Here is a 19,565-nt window from a genome sequence, read left to right as displayed (position 1 = left end):
CAGGTCAGCCATGATCGTGCCAGATGATGGAGCAGGCTCAAAGGTACTCCTCCTTTTATGTTCTTAATTGCCTTCTTGGAGCTGCATGAAGGCACAGTCTATCATCACATTCAGCGATTCACCACTGGACTTTCTCTCGTAGCTGGCTCACCCCAGGGCCCATAAAGTTTGCAACATGGCTTGCCACATCTTCTATGAAGTTACGGCAGTGAAGCAAGCCAGAAAAAGCTCTCTGCGTCTACAACAACTTGTCATACCTGTTGCCATGAACTAAAAGGAGCAGGACGACCCATTCCTGATGGAGGAGCCAAGTGACAAGGAGGAAATGGTCTTCAGCTCTGAAGATTAGTCCAACAATGATGAATTTCCCAGATAAATATCTGATTCTCAGCTCACCAATATAACAGGTTTAGTCCATCCTTTAGATTCCCAATTTCAGTACACACGAAGATGGAGCAGGAGTAGGCCATTCAGCCCCTTGAACCTGCTCCACCATTTAATAAGATCATGGCTGATCTGACAGTAACATGAAATCTACATCCCACCTACTGCCGATAACTGATTCGCTGCCGATAACCAAGAATCTATTCCACCTCTGCCTTAAAAATATTCAAAGACTCTGCTCCCACCACCTTTTCAGGAAGAGAGTTCCAAAGACTCATGACCCACTGAGTGAAAAAAATTTGCCTCATCTCTGTCTTAAATGGGCAACCTCTTATTTTTAAACAGTGACCCTGAATTCTAGATTCTCCCACAAGAGGAAACATCCTCTCCACATGCACCCTGTCAAGGCCCCTCAGGATCTTATTTGTTTCAGTCAAGTCGTCTCTTACTCTTCTAAACTGCAGCGGATACAAGCCTAGTCAGTCCAACCTTTCCTCATAAGACAACTCACCCATTCCTGGTATTAGTCTGGTAAACCTTCTCTGAACTGCTTCCAATGCATTTACATCCTTCCTTAAATAAGGTGACCAATACTGTACACAATACTCCAGGTCTCACCAACGCCCTGTACAACTGAAGCATAACCTCCCTACTTTTTTTAATTCAATTCCCCTCACAATACATGATGACATTCTATTAGCTTTCCTAATTACCTGCTGTACCTGCACATTCGTGTACAATTATAATCGGCAGTGGCACTGACAACAAGCTTTCACACCCTCAGCAAAACACAGATATCGGGCGGTTAAACAAATTCAATACCATTTACAGAGTGCAACGAATTTCGAGAAGTGAACTTCCAGGAATAGGTAGAAGCTTCCACCTCCTTTTTGTCATTGATGCACCGCATAGCAAAAGCGGAACACTTGTTCGCGGCGCCGCGTTTCCGGGGAAGACTGACTGCGGCGCACGGCGCAAAGGGAAGTGACGTTGTTAGTAACGTTCCTAAGAAACCGGAGCCGAAGACGAAACAACTGTTAAAATAATAAGGGGGAGAGAGAGGATAACGTGGGGGTTGGGCTCAGGGTTAGAGTGTGCGTGACCGGAGAGGTCAGCCTGGGGGTCAGAGGGCGAGTGACGGGGGTCAGAGGGTAAATTGACGAGGGGTCAGGCGGTAAGTGACGGGGTCAGATTGTGAGGCCTTTGGACGGCGGCTGCAGCAGTGGAGCCGAGCAGCGGGCACTGAACGGCCGCCCATGGATAGCGACGCGAACCTGGAAGAGGAGGTGGATCACTCCTTCTTCGACAGCGACTGCGAGGGGGACGCGGTCGGGGGGATCAAGCGCAGCAGCCCCCGCCCCCGCCCCCGGACGCGGCCTGCCAGGTCCGGGAAGCCGGGCAGCGCGGCTGGAGAGGGCCGGACGAGCCGGAGCCGGCGGGGCCAAGGAGCGGCGGAGACTGGCCCTGAGGTCGCGGCCGAGGACAGAGCTCGGCCGGGAAGCTCCGCTTCGTCAGCCCCAGCCTCCACGTCCGCCTCCCCCTCGCCCCCAGCCTCCCCGTCTCCCTCATCACCAGCTTCCAACTCGCCCTCACCCTCAGTCCCTGCCTCTGCCTCTCCCTCTCCCCCAGCCTCCCCGTCCTCCTCCTCCTCATCCAGTGGAAAAGGGACCAGTTTCCCAGAGGAGCCCCAACTGAAAACCACAGGCTCTCCCAACAGTTCGGCAGATGAAGCAGGAAGTAGTGAAGAAGGACAAGGGGATATTGAAGCTAGACCTAGTTCCCAGAGGAGTGTGCCTGGGAACCACTCAAGGTCTGATGAAGCTGCTGATTCCGATCCAGACTTAGACATTGTCGGTTCCAAGTTGGATTGCTCCTCCTCATCTTCATCGGGGAAACAGTCTTTATGTGCCCCCGCATCCCAGCGCAAACCCAAATCTTCCTCAAAGTCAAGGAAAGGGCATATCAAAGACTCCCGCCAGGGCAAGAACCAAGATGACGACGCAGAGGGTACAGTAACTGACGTGACCGCTCTCTCGAGTCCAGATAGCAGTCCCATTCATACTGTTCGCCGATGTAAGCAATCAAAAGTTAAGTCCCGCAGAAAAAAGAGCCACAATAAACAGGAAAATATTAGCCAGGAAATCTACAGCAGCCTGGACTCGTTAAGCTTTGATAGGGAAAGGGGTCAAGGGAGGGAAAGATCACGAAGGCAGAGGGAAGCCAAGTCTAGCAATCTCTCTTCAAAGTCAGATTCTTTGGAGCCCAAGAGGTTTTGGAGCCCAAGACATAGCCAGAAGATCCTCAATGATGCCACTGACCTAAACCAGCTACTGAAAGGTGAAACTTAAATGTTTCCTTTTGTAAAATGAAGGCTAGTTCTTATGCCATTAATAGTATTTATTTCAGTTCTGGCATGGATTTGATGGGCCACATGGCTGCCTCCTGTGTCATAATGACTCTTTAAGAAATGGGAGCAGGCTGAAATACCCTGGTTGATCTTTGACCTCAACTCCACTTTCCTGCCTGATCCCCTAGCGTCCAAAAATCTATCTATCTCTGCTTTAAATATACCCAACAATAGAGCATCCACAGCTCTCTGGGGTAAAGAATTCCAAAGATTCACAACCCTTTGAGTCAAGAAATTTCTCCTCATCTCAAATCCTAAATGGCTGACCTCTTATCCTGAAGTTGTAAACTCCCCAGTCAAGGGAAACAGCCTCTCAGTATTTACTCTTGTCATGCTCACCAGTTATTTTTCATGTTTCAACGAGATTACCTCTTAATTCTTCCAGGGAATATAGGCCCATTCTACTCAATCTCTCCCACGATGAATGGGTTCTCCTATGAGGAATCCATCTAGTGAACCTTTGTTGCGTTCCCTGTAAGGCAAGTATATCCTTCCTTGGGCACAGAGACCAGAACTGTACCCAGTGCTCCAGGCGCGGTCTCACTTCTACAATTGCAGCACGACTTCCTTACTTTTGTACTCCAACCCTTTCTTTGCAATAAAGGTCAACATACCATTTGCCTTCCTAATTGTTTGCTGTACTTGCAAGTTCACTTAGGAGCCCTTGCAAAAGAAACACAAAATCCCTCTGAACGCCAACACTGAATAGTTTGACCATTTAAAAAATATTCTGCTTCACTATTCTTCCTACCAAAGTGAATAATAATCTCTCATTTCCCCATGTTATACTCCTTCTGCTGCCTCCTTGTCCACTCACTTCATTTGACTTTACTAACAGCAACAACTTGTCTTTAAGTAATGCCTTTGATCAAATGTCCTAAGGCTCTTCACAGGAGCATTATAAAGCAAAATTTAACACTCAGCCCCTTAAGGCCATATTAGGGATCATGGCCAGAAACTTGATCAAAGAGGTAGATTTAAGGAGTGTCTTAAAGTAGGAAAGAGGGGCAGAGCGCCTGAGACATTTAGGGAGGGAAATATTTCCCACCCAGCTTTGTATCATCAATTAATTTGGATTAATTACGCTTGGTGCCTTCATCTAAGTTACTAATATAGATTGTAAATAGCTGAGTCCCCAGCACTAATCTTCGTCACACTCCACTAATAGCAACCTGCCAATCCGAAAATGACCCATTTATTCCTAAAAAATAGAACAATACTAGTAATTGTCCAACTGTGAACCCTATCCTATATAATCTATCTCTACATCAATTAATATATTGCAAATCTAGTACTTTCTGTCTGCAAAACCTTACTTTTCTGTGCAGTGGTCTTGAGGAAACATGATGTGCAGCATTTATACCCTTCTGCCGGTGATGCTGCTGGAGCATCTCAGTTTTGTATCCTCCAGCCCCTCGTCCTGTATGCAGAAAAACCCAGATGTACCAACCAGCTGTACTTCACAGCTTCCCAAAATTTAATGTTTTACTGTAATATAAAATCCAGATGTTAAACCAGATGAGGTCAGAATGTATCGCTGTCTTTAAATTAGGAACTGAAGTATGTTTGAGTTTTAGTCCAATTAGCCTTGTCTCTAACCTCTCCCTTGAAAACTATACTTTGTCTTGACTCCCTTTGTGTAATGCCAAGGCATTACCTTAGATTGATTGTCTTGAAAGACAATTGGACATTCTGATGTGTTTTTTCTGCCACAGCTATACTTTTGCAAATTTCTATTTTGTCACATTTCAAGAAAAGTTTTTAAAAAAAAATTCTCCCTGATCTTTTCAGGACCTCATTACTTTTAAATGTTCCTCTGTTCACGTATGTGTTTGTCTCTGCAGAACATTAAGAACATAAATAGGAACAGGGGGAGACCATACAGCTCGTGGAGCCTGATTGACCGTTAAATATGGTGATGGTTGATGTTGGTTTCCACTCCACTTTCCCATCACTCCCCATATCCCTTGATTCCCTGAGAGACAAAAAGTCTGTATATCTTGGCCTTAAAGGGATGATGCTGCATCCACAACCCTCTGTGGTAGAAAATTCCAAAGATTCACAACCCTTTGAGTGAAGAAATTTCCCTCAAGGAATTATCCGTTATCAAACTGAAGAAACAATTTAACTTGTCACTAGCTATAATGAGCTTATTACTATCAATGCCGTATAAGGTACAAGGAAGACACTACACTTTAATGGTGTGGCAATATGTTGTTTGTGATGTTTATTTAATGCCTTCAATTTTTCCACCATTATCACCACCTCTGTTGATGTACTATATTACCTTGTTAAAATACCCTCCCCTGATGTGCAGCAACAGTATCCAATTGTGCTGGTTGGTTGGGTGGTTTTAAGTGAGCACCTGAAAATTTCATATGCCCACCATTAAAATGTGCTAAAATCCTGGTAATGATAAATGCATCGCTAGTGTGGCAATTGAACTTTTACGCCCACCATTACATTTTACTAAAATTCTCCTGAAAACATTGTCTAAATTTGCATTTGAGCAATTTTATTTGCTGACCAAAGACTGGTTGTAAAACATTTTAAATTATGAACTTCAAGTAATCTCAACGCTATTGTTTAAGGAGCTGGAAAGGAGAATAATAAGCAGCAATTCAAAGGTAACAGTCTCTGGATTGCTCCCAGTGCCACACGCTAGCGAGTATTGGGTCACACCTCAACATGTCTTTGCAGGGCGGTTTGATTGTGCTGTTGGGGTGGGTTTAAACTAATTTGGCAGGGGGAATGAGAACCAGGATGTAGCATTAGGAGAAACAAAGTGCACAAAGGCCTGGGCGAGCCAGATAGCAGAAGAAAAAGAAACATTAAGGTATTAGATGGGGTCAAACTAAGGCAGAATATACAAGAAAGTCTACAGTGCATGCACGAAGAAATGTGGTTTAAAAAAAAGATTGGTGAGCTATAGGTGCAAATAGCCATTTGGCAGTATGATGTTTGGTGATAACAAGAGACCTGACTCAAAAAAGGTCAGGACTGAGTACTAAATATTGGCTAGTGTTCAGGAAAGAAATGAGTGGTGGTAGTATTGTTTAAGGAGAATATTACAGAGCTAGGGAGAGAAAAGGTGTCCTGGAGGGGGTCAAGGAGAGAATTTATTAGGTTAAGAGTTAAGAAACAAAAAAGGTACCATTACACCATTAGATGTATTCTATAGGCTGCCAATTAGTGGGAAAGATATTGAGGAGCACAATTTCAACGAAATAATGAGGTGCAAGAATTTATAGAGCAGTGATAATGGAGAGCTTCAATTATCCTAATATAGACTGGGATAGTAATAGTATAAAGGGTAGAGAGGGGGAAGAGTTTCTGAACTGTGTTCAGGAGAGTATTCTTGATCAGTATATTTTCAGCCCAATGAAAGAGGAGGCATTGCTGGATTTGGACCTGGGGAATGAGAGTCAGTAGGGGAAAATTTAGGAAACAGTGATCTTAATAAAATAGGTTTAGGTTAGCTATGGAAAAAGGAGAGGGGGCAATATTGAGTAAAAATAGTTGATTGGGGTAGGGGCAATTTCAGCGGGTTGAGAGTGGATCTGTCCCGAGTAAATAGGAATCAAAATATGGCAGGCAAAGTAGTAATTGAAGAATGGACTGCCTTTAAGGAGGAGATGGTTCAGGTGCAGGTGATGTACATTCCCACGAGCAAAGGTAGGACAACTAAAACCAGAGTACCCTGGATGCTGAAAGAAATAGAGGGTGAGATGAAGCAGAAAGAGGGCACATATGGCAGACGTCAGGTTAATAATACAAGAGAACCAGCCTAAGTACAGAAAGCTCAGAGAGGAAGAGAAAAAGAAAATGAGATGTAAAGAGAGAGTATGAGAAGAGGAATCCAAAAGTCTTCTAGTCCTATATACCTAGTAAAAGGGTAGTCAGAGCCAGGAAGGACAAGAATGGGATCTCTGTGTATAGGCAGAAGGCTTGGCTGAGGGACTACGCGAGTACTTTTGTCTTCACCAAGGAAGAAGATACTCCCAAAGACGTAGTGAAAGTTGAGACATCTGAGATGCTGTATGTGCTTGAACTTGATAAAGAAGATATATTAGAATAGCTTAAAGGTGATGAGCTGCCAGGATCCTATGAGGTCATTTGAAGATGCTATGGGAAGCAAGGGTGGAAATTGCAAAGGCACTTAGCATAGACTTCCAGATCTCCTTAGGTACAGGGATGGTGCCAGAGGACTGTAAAATTGCAAATGTTACAGCCTTGTTCAAAAGTGGGTGTTAGTATAAATTCAGGAACTAGAATTCAGTCAGTTCAACCTCAGTGATGGGAAAACTTTTAGAAATGATAATCCAGGACAAAGTTAACAGCCACTTGGAGAAATATGGATTAATTAACAAAAGCCAGCACAGAAAAAGGCAAGTTCCTGATTGAAGCCAGCTGCTGAGAGCCTGTTCCTGCCTAGGGGCTGAAACCTGAGACCTGTTACAGCTGCCTGGGTGCAGTGGCCTGGAGCTGCGAGGCCTGAGGCCTAATACAAGTGCCACGCAAGAACACAAGAAATTGGAGCAAGAGTAGATTCTTTGGCTCCATTCGGAAATGGTGCCATAGTGGTAACATCATTGGATTAGTACTCCAAAAGGCCAAGGCTAATGCCCTGGGGACATGGGTTCAAATCCCACCACGGCAGCTGTTAGAATTGAAATTCAATTAATAAGTCTGGAATATGAAGCTAGTCTCAGTAATGATGACCACAAAAACTGTCATTAATTGTTGTAAAAACCCATCTGGTTCTCTAATGGTCTTTAATGAAGGAAATCTGCTGTCCTTACATGTGACTCTGGATCCACAGCAATGCAGTTGATTCTTAATTGCCCTCTGAAATGGTCTAGCTAGCAACTCAGTTCAAGGGCAATGATGGATTGGGGCACCAGATGCTGGCCCTGCCAGTGATATCCATGATCTGATTATGGCCTAAACACCATTTTCCTGCCTACTACCTCCACCCTCCCCCCACCAACCCTTGCTTCCCTTGTCAACCAAAAATCTGATTAACTCAGCCTTGAATATATGCAATGAACCAGTCTCCACTGCTCTCTGGGAAAGAGAATTCTGAACACTAACAACCCTCTGAGAGAAGAAATTCCTCTTCATCTCTATCTTAAATGGGCAATCCCTTGTTTTGAAACTGTCCTCCTTAGTTCTAGATTCCCCCACGAGGGGAAACACCCTCTCAGCATCTACTCTGTCAAGCCCACTCAATCATACATGTTTCAATATGTCTCACTCTTAGTAATAGACCCAACCTGACCTCAATCTTTCCTCATAAGACAAACACCTCAAATAGGCCTGTCGACAACGTTAAAACACAGGGGACGGTAGCAGTACGGATACAAAGTTAATTGAGTGACAGGAAACAATATTGGTAAACGGTTGTTTTTCATTGCTTTTTTTGATATATTAATGACAGACTTGGGTGTAGAGGGCACAATTTCATGATTTGCAGTTGACACATAACTTGGAAGTGTTGTGAACTGTGAGCAGGACAGTGATAGACTTCAAGAGGATGTAGAAAGGCTGGTGGAATAGACAGACATCTGGTAAATTAAATTTAATGCATAGAAGTATGAAGTGTTTTGTTTGGAAGACTGAGGAGAGGTGCTATAAAATAAAAGAATTCTGAAATGAGTACAGAAACAAAGGGACCTGAGGATATATGTGCACAAATCATTGAAGGAGTCAGGACAGGTTGAAAAGGTAGATGGGATACTGGGCTTTATAAATAGAGGCATAAAGTACAATAGCAAGGAGGCTGTGGCGAACCTGTATAAAACACTATGTGCCTCAACTGGGGTATTGTGTCCAGTTCTGGGCACCAAGTTTAGGAAGCATGTGAGGGCATGAGACGGTACAGAAAAGATTTGTAAGAATGGTTCCAGGGATAAAGGACTTCAGTTACGTGGATTGGTTGGAGAAGCTGGCGTTGTTCTCTTTAGAGAAGGTTGAGATGAGATTTGCTGGAGGTTTTCAAAATCATGAGGTCTGGACAGAGTAGATACGGTGAAACATTGGTGGAAGGATGGAGAACCAGACGATGTAGATTTAAGGTGATTGGCAAAAGAACCAAAAGATGAGGTAAAACTTCTTTACATAACAAATGATTGGGGTTTGGAATACACTACCTGAGACTGTGGTGGAAACCGATTCAACCTTGGCTTTTGCAAGGGAATTAGATAAGTACCTGAAGGGAAATAAAATTACAGGACTATGGGTAAAGGGAGGCAGGGGAATTGGGAGCACAAGCTCAATTGGCAGCATGGACTCCTTCTATGCTTTAACCATTCGATGTTTCTTTCAGCTATGATGCATTTGGAAAGGAGAGAGCTGCGAAAAATAGTGGCTGATTTTCCTGTGCGGAAAGACAAGAAAAACTACACCTTCAGTAATGAAGAAGCAAAGCGGATTGATCATGAAAATCAAAGATTGTTACACGAATTGACCCGAAAAGCCACAAAACCAGTAGTTGTCACTTCAAAGGCAATCGTGCCTTCACCGGTCCGAGTCTACCACAGCACTGTGAACAGACAGCGGGAGCAGGAGAGGATCGAACGAGAAAACTTGGTGAGTAATCTATGTAGCCCAGAGACAGAGAAGCAGGAATGCCTAGAAAATTTGAAAAGGTACATAAGGTCTCTGCTGAGTTAGCCTGTCAGAAAGAATGATGTTGTGATTCAGTCAGTCTCAGCCGATCAGGATTCGTGAAGCCTCCACTCGCTGTGGTTGAACAGTGCACTGATACTCTGTTCAGGCTCATGCATGTTGAGTGATTAATTGAGCAAAACAACAGGGGGATGCTGCTGCTCAGGGAACCATAGGAAACCAAGAAGGATAAAATAATGAACAAAAACAAAAATTGCTGGAAAAACTCAGCAGGTCTGACAGCATCTGTGGAGAGGAAGACAAGAGTTAACGTTTCGAGACGGTATGACTCTTCATCAGATGCTGTCAGACCTGCTGAGTTTTTCCAGCAATTTTTGTTTTTGTTTCAGATTTCCAGCATCCGCAGTATTTTGCTTTTAAAATAATGAACACTTTGGTAATGTTTTTTAATTCAACAGATTTGGTAGAACATGAATAGTTTAATTTTGATCAAATAACTTGGAACTTTTTTTGTAGTGTTCCATATGCCTTGTCTGAAAACACAATTCAGTTATAAATCTAATGCACCCATAATCGGGTGTAATGGTTCACAATTTGGATTATTTACATTTAAATGTGTAGGGTAACTGTAGAAATGGTTGTGTGAATGTCTTTATGCGCAGTAATAACATGGACAGTAATTAAACCCAAAAGTTAAAACAGTACTCAATAAATGGCATATAATACTTGACATTGGAAACATCATCACTGTAAACAGTATCGCTACAGTGGAAGTGGATATCACAGTTGGGGGGTTTTAAAAGCACAGTTTTCTTATTTGTTTTAAGAATTAGATTGACACCTCTAAATAGTGGATTATTCTCTGCCAATTTATTAAATGATGCATATAAAGCAGCATTTAAAACTTGTCTTGTCTTAAGGTAATTAATCACACAACTATGTTCAAGGGTGTAATCATAGGGGTGAACTAAAAACTATTGTTGAGGTCTTTTTAGACAAATGCCGATAGGACCTGCTGTTATGTTCTTGGTTAGCAACAGGGGGTGCTAACATTCGACAAGTAAATGCTATTCATATAATTCTCTCTCTAATGGAAGAGTGCACCAGGATCAGTCCTTTTTGGATTGCTGAGAGGAGTGAAGAGGTGAGAAAAATTCTTTGCAGGTGGCAGAAACAGTGGAAGACAAACTGTTGAAAGTGGAGTTAGGTGGGGTGGCAGGTGAGGACATGGGGGTTGGAGAGAACCCCATCACATTTCTGAGAAGGAGGTGAGGACAGAAATAAAGGAAATGGGATGACCAAAGGTCTTAACAACCTCTCTTTCCTTTCACTGGAATCCTAGTTGGTGGAACCTGCTCTACTTCACCTGTTTTTCATACACCCCATTCTAATTACCTGTCTATTTAGTTTTTCTCGCATTCTCTGTATCTTGTATATGCCTTTTATTTTTCTCGTTATGCTTCTTTTTGTCTCCTGTGCATTTTATTTCTGAACTTCAAACATTTTGTGTCCCCACCATAGCACTTTATAGGCTTTTCTATGCATTTTCCTGTGGGAATGTTGGTAGTGGTCTGTTTCTCTACCTCTATTCTGTTCCTCCTTAAATGCTGGTAGCCTGTAATAGTCTTTTAGTACTGAAGAAGATTTTATATTTCAAAAGTTAACTTTCTTATTCATACATGGGATGCAGGCATTACTGGCAAGGCCAGCATTTATTTCCCATCCCTAATTGCCCTTGAGACTGTGGGCCTCCGCCTTGAACTGCTGCAGTCCATGTGCTATTAGGGGGGGAGTTCCAGGATTTTGACCTAGTGACAGTGAAGGAGTGGCAATATAGTTCGTAGACGGGATGGTATGTGATTTGAAGGGGAACTTGCAGGCGATGGTGTTCCCATGCATCTGTGATAGAGGTCACAGGTTTGGGAGGTGCTGTCGAAGAAGCCTTGGTGAGTTGCTACAGTGCATCTTGTACATAGAACACACTGCTACCACTGCGTGCCTGTGGTAGAGCGAGTGAATGTTTAAGGTAATCAATGGTGTGCCAATCAAGCGGGCTGCTTTGCCCTGGATGGTGTCAAGCTTCCTGAATGTTGTTCATAAGATTGAGAAATAGGAGTAGGCCATTCAGCCCACTGAGCCTAATCCGCCATTCAGTAAGATCATGTCTGATCTGATTATGGCCTTAACTCTACTTTCCTGCCTGTCCTCCATAACCCTTGATTCCCTTGTCAATCAAAAATGTAACTCAACCTTGAATATATTCAATGAGCCAACCTCCATTGCACTCTGTGGAAGAGAATTCCAAAGACTAACCATCCTCTTGAGAGAAGAAATTCCTCCTCCTCTACAGCTTAAATGGCAGACCCCTTGTTATTGAACTATGCCCCCTAGTTCTAGATTCCCCTATGAAGGGAAACATCCTCTCAGCATCTACCCTGTCAAGCCCCCTCAGAATTTTACATGTTTCAGTAAGATTACCTCTCGTTCTTGTTGGAGCTACACTCATTCAGGAACATAGAGTATTCCACCACACTCCCAACTTGTGCCTTATAAATGGTGGAGAGACTTTGGGTGGTCAGGAGGTGAATTACATACCACAGAATATCCAACCTCTAACTTGCTGTTGTAGTTGCAGTATTTATATGGCTGGTCCAGTTCAGTTTCTGTTCAGTGGCAACCCCCAGATGTTGATAGTGGGGATTCAACAGTGGTAGTGTCATTGAATGTCAAGGGGAGATGTTAGATTCTCAGTTGTTAGAGATGGTCATTGCCTGGCAGTTGCATAGCATGAATCTTACTCGCCACATCAGCCCTAGTCTGAATGTTGTCCATTAGACATTGTTGCATATGGGCACTGGCTGCTTCGGTATCTGTGGTTCTGAATGGCACTGAACATTGTGCAATTGTCAGCAAATATCCCCACTCCTGACCTTATGGCAAGAAGATCTTGTTAAAGCACCTGAAGATGTTGGGCCTAGAACATTACTCTGAGGAGCTCCTGCAGCGATGTCCTAGGCTGAGAAGAGTGGTCTCCAACAACCACAGCCATCATCCTTTGTACTGGGTATGACTCCACCACTGGAGAATTTCCCCCTGATTTCCATTGACCTCAGTTTTACCAGGGCCACACTTGATCAAATGCTTGATGCCAAGTGGTCATTTTCACCTGACCTCTGAAATTCAACTCTTGTCCATATTTGGGCCAAGGCTGTAATGAGGTCTCTCTCACATTCATACTCAGTCCTGGCAGAACCCAAACTGAACATCAGTGTCTGCAGAGAGGAACACAGTTAACGTTTTGAAACGTTAACTGTGTTCCTCTCCGCAGATGCTGCTGGACCTGCTGAGTTTTTCCAGGTATTTTTATTTTTGTTTTGGATTTCCAGCATCCGCAGTTTTTTGCTTTTATCTGAACATCAGTGTGTTGTTTATTTGGTGAGTAAGTGCTGCTTAATAGTGCTGTTGTTGACACCTTGCAACATTTTGCTGACGATTGCGAATAGACTGATGGAGTGTCCTGCTTTTTGTGAACTGAACTTAACTGGGCAATTTTTCACATTGTTGGGTAGATTCCAGTGTTGTAACTTATACTGGAATAGCTTGGCCAGAGGCATGGCTGGTTCCAGTGCACAAGATGGCTGGAATGTTTTCAGGATGCATATCCTTTGCTGTAGCCATTGTACTAAGCCATTTCTTGATATCATGCGGAATGAATCAAATTGGCTGAAGACTGTCATCTGTGATGCTGGGAGCATCAGGAGTAGTCCTGGATAGATCATCATTTCAGCATTTCTGGCTGATGATGGTTATGAATGCTTTAACCTTCTCTTTTGCTCTTACATGCTGGGCTCTGCCATCATTGAGAATGGGCATGTCTCCTCCCATTGTTTAATTGTCCACCAATATTCCTGACCAGATGTGGCAGTGGTGCAGGATTTTGATATGACCTTATAGTTGTTGGATTGGTTAGCTCTGACTATAGCATGCTGTTTACCATGCCTGTGGTCCTGTGTTACAGCTTCAAGTTGGCACCTCATTTTTAGGTATGCTTGGGGCTGCTCCTGGCATGTTCTCTTGCGCTCCTCATTGAGCTAGAGTTGGCCCAAGGAATATGCTGGGCCATGAGGTGACAGAATTGTGGTTGTATACAATGCTGTTGCTGATAGCCCACAGCACCTCTTGGATGCCCAGTTTTGAGTTACTAAATCTCTTCTGATTCTATCCCATTTAGTGTGATAGTAGTGCCACATAACATGATGGATGGAGGGTATTATCAGAGTGAATGTGGGACTACATTTTCACCAGAACTCTGTAGTGGTTACTCTTACCAATGCCGTCATGGATAAGTGCATCTGCAACAGGCGGTTTGATGAAACAAGATCAAGATGGTTTTCTTTCTGACATGTTGTTTCTCTTACCACCTGTAGCATTCAGTTTGAGAGTGAGAAATTTAGTTTGGAAACATCTGTGTTATAAGGGTAATTACAAAGGAATGAAGGCAGAGTTGGCTGGAGTGGACTGGGAAAGGAGTTTAGCAGAAAAGACAGTTGATGAACAATGGTAGGCATTTAAGAAAATAATTCATGACTCACAACAAAGATACATCCCAGTGAGGAAGAAGGATTGTAGGAAGGGGATAAACCAACCATGGTTAACCAAGGAAGTTAAGGATAGTATCAAAGTGAAAGAAAAAACATACAATGTGGCAAAGATTAGTGGTAAGCCAGAAGATTGGGAAAGCTTTAAAAACCAACAGAAGATGACCAAAAAAATAATAAAGAGGGAGAAAATAAACTTTTAGGGTAAACTAGCATGTAATATAAAAACGGACAGTAAGAGCTTCTTTAAATATATAAAAAGGAAGAGAGAGGCCAAAATCAATAAAGGCCCCTTAGAGAATGAGGCTGGGGAAATAATAATGGGGAACAAGGAAATGGCAGAGGAGTTGAATAAATACTTTGCATCAGCCTTCAGGTTAGAAGACACTAAGCATACCAAAAATACTAAATTATCATGGGGCAAAACGGGGGAGGAAATAAATACAAGAATTATCACTAGAGGAAAAAGTACTAGGGAAACTAATGGGGCTAAAGGCTGATAGGTCACCTGGACCTGATGGGTTGCATCCTAGGATATTAAAGGAAATAGCTGCAGAGATAGTGGATGCACTGGTAGTAATCTTCCAAGAGCCCTTAGATTCTGGAAAAGTCCCAGAGAATTGGAAAACTGCCAATGTAACACCCTTATTCAGAAAGAGCGGGAGGCAAAAAACAGGTAACTATAGGCCAGTTAACTTAACACCTGTCATTGGGAAAATGTTGGAGTCTATTATAAAAGATGTAATGGCAGAGCATTTAGAAATGCATAATCTAATCAAGCAGAGTCAGCATGGCTTCATGAAGGGGAAATCATGCCTGACAAATTTATTAGAATTCTGAGGAGATAGTAAGCAGGATAGATAAAGGGGAACCAGCAGATGTAATATATTTGGATTTCCAAAAGGCGTTCGATAAAGTACCGCACATAAGGCTACTTAATAAGGTAAGAGCCCATGGTATTGGGGGATATTAGTATATTAGCATGGACAGAGGACTGGCTAACTAATAGAAGATAGAGAGTTGGGATCCGGGGGTCATTTTCAGGATGGCAACCTGTAACTAGTGGAGTGCACAGGGATCACTGCTGGAGCTGCAATTATTTACAATTTTTATTAATGACTTGGATGAGGGAAATGAATGTATTATCGTCAAGTTTGCGGTTGACACAAAAATAGGTGGGATGGCAAGTGATGAGGATGACAGAGTCTACAGAGGGATATAGACAGGTTAATTGAGTGGGCAAAAACTTGGCAGATGGAATATAATGTGGGAAAGTGTGAGGTTATGCACTTTGGCAGGAAGAATAGAAGAGCTGAATATTACTTAAATAGAGAAAGACTGAAGAAAGCTGCAGCACAGAGCGATTTGGGGGTCCTCGTGCATGAATCCTAAAAAGCTAGCATACAAGTTCAGGTAATAGGTAAGGCAAATGGAATGTTGGCCTTTATTTCAAAGGGAATGGAGTATAAATATAGAGAAATCTTGCTACAACTACACAATGCAGTAGTTAGACCACACCTAGAATACTGTGAACAGCCTTGGTCCCTTTATCTAAGGAAAGATTTAATGGCATTGGAGGCAGTCCAGGTTGATCTCGGGTATGGAGGGATTTTCTTATGAGGAGAGGTTGAGTAGCTTGGGCCTGTACTCATTGGAGTTTAGAAGAATGAGAGGCAGCCTTATTGAAACATATAAGATGCTATGGGGACTTGACAGGGTAGATGCTGAGAGGTTGTTTCCCCTTGTGGGAGAGCCTGGGACCAGAGAGCATAATCTCAAAGTAAGGGGGTGCCCACTTAAAGCAGAGATGAGGAGGAATTTCTTCTCTGAGGGTAGTCAATCTGTGGAACTCTTTACCGCGGAGGGCTGTAGAGGCTGAGTCGTTAAGTATATTCAAGGCTGAGATTTTTAATCAGTAAGGGAATCAAGCGTTATGGGGAAAAGGCAGGAAAGTGGAGTTGAGGATTATCAGATCAGTCATGATCTCATTGAATGGCGGAGCATACTCGATGGGCCGAATGGCCTGCTTCTGCTCCTTTGTCTTTTTATGGCCTTATTATGCTGCAAGGCCCAGTCTGGCAGATATTTCCTGACTTAGAAATATATCGTCATTCCTTCTCTGTCGCTGGATCAAAATCCTGGACCTCCCTTCCTAATAGCACTGTGGGTGTACCAACACCACATGAACTGCAGCGGTTTAAGAAGGCAGCTCATCACCACCTTCTCAAGGGCAATAAATGCTGGCCCAGCCAGCGAAGCCCGCATCCCATGAATGAATAAAAAAAGATATGTCCTTCAGTGCTCAACCAGCTTAGTCAGTCTTGGTGCTACTAAGCTTCTCTTGGTGATAAACATTGAAGTCCGCCACCCAGAGTGCATTTTGTGTCTGTGCAGCCCTCAGTGCTTCTTTCAAGTTGTGTTCAACATAGAATACTAATTCATCAGCAGAAATGGGCTGGTTGGTGGTTTCTTTGCCCATATTTGACCAGATACTGTGAAATTTCATGCAGCCCAGAGACAAAATTGAGAACTCCCTTGCAACTGTGTACCAATATGCTGCCACTTCTGTTGGTTCATCCTGCTGCAGGATGGTAATGGAGGAGTTTGGGAATGTTGGCTGGAAAAATATAATTTGGTGAGTATGACTATCAGGTGATTGCTTGACTGGTCATTTTGGCACAAGTCCCCAAATGTTCATAAAGAGTTGTAGTGTTGGCTGGGCAAGGTGTGCCTTTGTTGTCTCTGGTGCCTCAGTCCATGCCGGGTGTTCCATCTGGTTTTATTTTTATTGTACTTTACTGTTGCAGTTTGATCCAACTGAGTGGCTTGCTAGGCCATTTCAGAAGGCTGTTGAGAGTTAACAACATTGCTGTGGCTCTGGAATTGCATTTAGATCAGACCGAGTAAGGATGTCAGATTTCCTCCTCTAAAGGACATTAGTGAAACAGATGGGTTTTTATGACAATCTGGTAGTTTTCATTGTCACCATTGCTAAGACTTGCTTTTTATTCTAGATTTATTTATTTCATTGAATTTAGATTCCCCAGTTGCCATAGTGGGATTTGAATTTGTGCTTCCTTTCACTAGTCTAAGCCTACTAGTCCAGTAGCATACTAACTATGGTACCATTCCTGCACTGACTGCCAGGTCCTCTCTTCCCAACTCACAATGGCCAGCCTTCCCGGGGAGGAGAAAGAAAACATTTCAAAGCCACTCTGAAGCTCGCCTTGAAGCGCCACAGCATTGACGTTAATGACTGGGAGGAGCTTGCTACCAATCGCTCACCGCGGACGCATAGTGGCATCAGTGTGTACTATCTACAAGATGCAATGTAGCAACTCACCAAGGCTCCTTCGACAGCACCTTCCAAACCTGCATCCTCTACCACTTAGATGGACAAAGACAGCAGATGCTTGGGAACACCACCATCTCCAGGCCACACACCATCCTGACTTGGAACTACATCTCCATTCCTTCATGGTCGCTGGGTCAAAATCCTGGATCTCCCTTCCTAACAGCACTGTGTGGGTGTATCTACACCAAATGGACTGCAGCAGCTCAAGAAGGCAGTTCACCACTACCTTCTCAAGGGCAATTGGGGATAGGCAATAAAAATGCTGGCCTAGCCAATGAAGCCTCACGCCCTGAGAGAATAAAAAAAGGCAGCAACTTGTCCGTCAAGCTGCATCATGCTCCAAGTCCAAACAACCTGATGATGAGGCAGAGCAATGGAAGAGAATGAAATAAAACAAAGCAAATCCTGCACTCCAGATCCCACTACCTCATTGAGTGACCTGCCCCACATGTCCAAAGGTCTATGGGTTGTGAATCAGCCTCTTCAGTCACATGAAGACCAATGGCAAAAACTGAGTAGACGCATCCTCAAATTGGGGGACAGTTGAAGATGACTGACACATTTTCCTGAAGGATGCCGAGTGTCTCCAGTGTTGCTGTTTTTATTTTCTGAAAATTGTGGATTTATAATGGTTTCCAAAGACAATATTCTTGACAATCAGATTGAGTGGAACAAAATCCCTTACAAGTATTATGTATAAGTGGAGAGAAGCTCATGACTTATAGACATCTGTTTTTAGAGAGCTTCTTCCATGCATCATCAAACTCTGTCAGCCGTGACTCAATTGATAACTGTCTCACCTCTGACTCTCCAGTTTCCAGGTTCGAGTCCCATTCCAAGACCTGAGCTCAGAAATTAATGCTGACACTCCAGCGCAGTACTGAGGGAGGCCCTTTTTGCCTGCTCAGGTGGATGTAGAAGATCTTATGGCACTATTCTGAAGAAGAGCAGGGGAGTTATCCTTGGTGTTCTGGCCAATATTTATCCCTTAATCAACATCAAAAAAATGGATTATCTGGTCATTAACACATTGCTGTTTGTGGGAGTTTGCTGTGCACAACTGGGCTGTCACCTTTCCTACATTGTAATGGTGACTACACTCCAGAAAGTACTTCATTGGCTGTAAAGTACTTCAAGCTGTCTGGTAGTCATGAAAAGTGCTATATAAATGCAAGTCTGTCTGTCCTTAACCCACTTGTAAGCGATACTTATTTTTTTATGTGGGTTTTAAAGTTGTAAGTTTGTCTTTTTGATTGCTGCTCATCATTGCTGTGGATTTTTGCCATGCAGTCCTTTTAGATGACAGGAAGAAGGCATGTTTTACAACATGGCAATAACTCAGGGTAATAGTAGTCCAACTGTCATAATTGTTGCTTAAAATACTGAATCATTTTTGAGGGTTTAATATACTGCTGTATGCTTTGGAATAGAAATTTAATGCAATAAATTGACACAAAACTGGATGGGAGGGTGAGCTGTGAGGAGTTTGCAGAGATGCTTCGGTGTGATTTGGACAAGTTGAGTGAGTGGGCAAATGAATGGCAGATGCAGTATAATGTGGATAAATGTGAGGTTATCCACTTTGGTAGCAAAAACAGGAAGGCAGATTATTATCTGAATGGCTATAAATTGAGAGAGGGAAATATGCAACAAGACCTGGGCGCCCTCGTACACCAGTCGCTGAAGGTAAGCATGCAGGTGCAGCAGACAGTAAAGAAGGCAAATGGTATGTTGGCCTTCATAGCCAGGGGATTCAAGTACAGGAGCAGGAATGTTTTGCTGCAATTATACAGGGCCTTGGTGAGACCACACCTGGAATATTGTGTGTAGTTTTGGTCTCCTTATCTGAGGAAGGATGTTCTTGCTGTAGAGGGAGTGCAGCGAAGGTTTACCAGACTGATTCCTGGGATGGCGGGACTGACATATGAGGAGAGATTGAGTCAGTTAGGATTATATTCGCTGGAGCTCAGAAGAATGAGGGGGGACCTCATAGAAACCTACAAAATTCTAACAGGACTAGACAGGGTAGATGCAGGCAGGATGTTCCCGACGGTGGGGGAGTCCAGAACCAGGGGTCACAGTCTGAGGATATGGGGTAGACCATTTAGGACTGAGATGAGAAATTTCTTCACCCAGAGAGTGGTGAGCCTGTGGAATTCGCTACCACAGAAAGTAGTTGAGGCCAAAACAT

General features: G+C 43.3%; 1 protein-coding gene and 1 pseudogene across 4 annotated transcripts in view; one reads left to right on the top strand and one right to left on the bottom strand.

Moving 5' to 3' along the window:
* Positions 1-637: 637 nt before the first annotated feature.
* The window catches only part of LOC144693029 (cytochrome c oxidase subunit 7C, mitochondrial pseudogene), a 93,109-nt pseudogene continuing 74,181 nt past the window's right edge, over positions 638-19,565 (bottom strand). Inside the window, exon 2 of the transcript XR_013579445.1 lies at positions 638-668. The product of XR_013579445.1 is annotated as a cytochrome c oxidase subunit 7C, mitochondrial pseudogene (transcript). The remainder of the gene's footprint in view (positions 669-19,565) is intronic.
* cfap97 (cilia and flagella associated protein 97) overlaps positions 1,360-19,565 on the top strand; it is a 35,809-nt gene continuing 17,603 nt past the window's right edge. Inside the window, exons 1-2 of one of the 3 annotated variants that reach the window (XM_078562288.1) lie at positions 1,360-2,721; positions 9,120-9,382. In XM_078562288.1, coding sequence (XP_078418414.1) covers positions 1,641-2,721; positions 9,120-9,382 — 1,344 coding nt within the window. In that variant the 5' untranslated portion in view covers positions 1,360-1,640. The remainder of the gene's footprint in view (positions 2,722-9,119; positions 9,383-19,565) is intronic. The other 2 variants (XM_078562307.1, XM_078562298.1) reach the window with 2 other exon arrangements.

The sequence above is a fragment of the Cetorhinus maximus genome, chromosome 2, assembly GCF_964194155.1.
Source record: "Cetorhinus maximus chromosome 2, sCetMax3.hap1.1, whole genome shotgun sequence".
Taxonomy (NCBI): Eukaryota; Metazoa; Chordata; class Chondrichthyes; order Lamniformes; family Cetorhinidae; genus Cetorhinus; species Cetorhinus maximus.
Note: the sequence above shows the minus strand (reverse complement) of the source record. Positions and strands in the feature narration are given on the sequence as shown.